Raw genomic sequence first — 2711 nt, forward strand, 5'->3', positions numbered from 1 at the left:
TGGGGGGAGAGGACTGGTCGATTATATCGACACCCAGTACTCAATTGGTTGGTACTTGTTTTATCGACCCCCCCCCCAAAAAAAAAGGATGAAAGGTAAAGTGGACCTCGGCGGAAATGATGATGATGATGATAATGATGATGATGGTCGTGGTGGTGGTGGTGGTGGTGGTGGTGGTGATGATGATGATGATGATGATACAACCGCGTTGTATGCGAATAACCGAGACAATAAACTACTGCAATAACAAGAACAACAACGGAATGATCGACGACCAAAATAATTACAACTAAAAACTAAAAACTGCTACAAATATACAACGAGAACAAATAAAAAAAACAACGAAGAAGAAGAAGAAGAAGAAGAAGAAGAAGAAGAAGAAGAAGAAGAAGAAGAAGAAGAAGAAGAAGAAGAAGAAGGTGCCTCGTTTGGAATATTACACCATTTGTGTTGTAACACTTCTGTAATACACACACGCACATATATATATAAATATATATATACTTTACATACAATCGTATATACATACAAATAGACGTATATACATATACATTTACGTACACATGTATATGTATGTATACATTGGAAAACATACGGCGAGACAAAACATTTTTGGACATTCTTTGGCACATATACGGATATAACTTGGATTAATATACACACGCGCACATACGCACATACACACATACACACACACATGAACACACACAGATATAAACACGCGTGTCAAATATAACGGCACTTGTTACACGCATTCATAAATTACATATATATATACAGAAACGTGTACAAACTTACACACATTTCGCTTATTTGCGGACATAAACAGCACGCACAAAATTAGCTCATTCACGCACACACATACACACAAGCACACACACACACACACACACACACACATACACAAACATATACACATTGTGTACTCTAAGAACATACATCCTAGCATACATGCGCACATATACGCTTTTCGTGTAAATAGACACAAAGCACACAGAAACACATGCACACGCGCATTCTCATCAACACACAAACACGCTGGCTCACACACACGCACACACATACGCTAGCTTACACACACACATACGCTGGCTCTCTCACACACACACACATACCCTGGCTCACACTTAAACACACACATGCAGGATGGCTCTCTCACACACACACAAATAAACAAACACATGCACATACACACTGCATATAAATATTGACAGGAATCTACGCTCGAAAACACATCGGTGGAGACATATACACGCACATACAAATTGAATACAAACGTACACTGACACACACACGCAAACAGACAGACCGTCTGAAACACATTGCATATAAGCGCACGCAGGCACACACACACACACACACACACACACACACACACACACACACACACACACACACACACACACACACACACACACACACACACACACACACACACAGATACGTATACGGATATCTATATTCAAACACATTCGTACAGACTGCGTATTACTTTTGCTTCAAACATTGTAAACACATAAATACATGCGTATATGAATATACAAACATATAAAAAACATGCTCAGACATACACAAACACATAAACACACACACATACACACACACACACACACACATACACACACACACGCACACACATATCCACACACATAGTTTGTGCATATTTTTATATTTAAACGCATAGACATACACACACCCACATTTTAACAGACGGGTGTAGTTACACACAAACAGCTACATTCACACACACGCACATTGTAACAGACCGACGCAGTCACACACACATAACCACACACACACACACACACTCATACAGAAAGAGAGGTACATTCACACACATACAGATATACTCACACGCACACCAACACACACGCAAACACGTTATTGACTGTCAAGAAGAGAAGATATAGACAGGAGAAACCAATACAGTGTACTCGGAAAGCGTTCATGTGTGTGCGTCTAATATAGTTATATACATGTATAAGAAAGAAAGGACTTTAGTCCGTTGGATGTTTCCGGGGGTCTTTTTGTCAACCCTTTATCGCTGGTGACTTACCTAATGTATGATGGAAAGGGCTATTTAAAATACACATCTGTGCAGCGATGCTGGTGCTGTTGCTGCTAACTCGACTTCTCCTTTTCACAGACCTTCAACAGTCCCGGGTTCAAGCTACGGGTAAGTAACTTCTTAGATTTATAGCAACGTATAACCGTATCTATTACATATGTATACCCGCACGCACACACATACATATACATATATTCACATACACACATATACATATACATGTGTATATATATATATATGTATATATATATATATATATATATATATATATACACACACACATACATATACAAATATATAAGTGTATACTTATATATGTATATATATATATATATATATATATATATATATATATATATATATATATACATACATACATATATATATATATGTGTGTGTATGTATGCATGTATGTATCTATCTATCTATGTCTACACAAACGCGTACACACACACACATATATATACATATATACACAAGCATGCACCCTAACTACACGTGTATGCGCGTGTGTACGACTGTGTGTGCGTATGTATGCGTATTTTATGCGCACACACTCAGACACATTATACGAATGTATATATATATACATACATGTATATTTATGAATGTATACATACATATATATATATATATATATATA

The 2711-nt window shown here is 37.1% G+C and overlaps 1 protein-coding gene across 1 annotated transcript in view; it reads left to right on the forward strand.

The window, feature by feature from the left end:
- The first annotated feature begins 512 nt into the window (after positions 1-512).
- The window catches only part of LOC106876095 (uncharacterized), a 174734-nt gene continuing 172535 nt past the window's right edge, over positions 513-2711 (forward strand). The window contains exon 1 of the mRNA XM_014924508.2: positions 513-2176. Within this exon, the coding sequence (XP_014779994.1) occupies positions 2104-2176 (73 nt within the window). The 5' untranslated portion in view covers positions 513-2103. The remainder of the gene's footprint in view (positions 2177-2711) is intronic.

Source organism: Octopus bimaculoides, chromosome 18 (genome assembly GCF_001194135.2).
Source record: "Octopus bimaculoides isolate UCB-OBI-ISO-001 chromosome 18, ASM119413v2, whole genome shotgun sequence".
Taxonomy (NCBI): domain Eukaryota; kingdom Metazoa; phylum Mollusca; class Cephalopoda; order Octopoda; family Octopodidae; genus Octopus; species Octopus bimaculoides.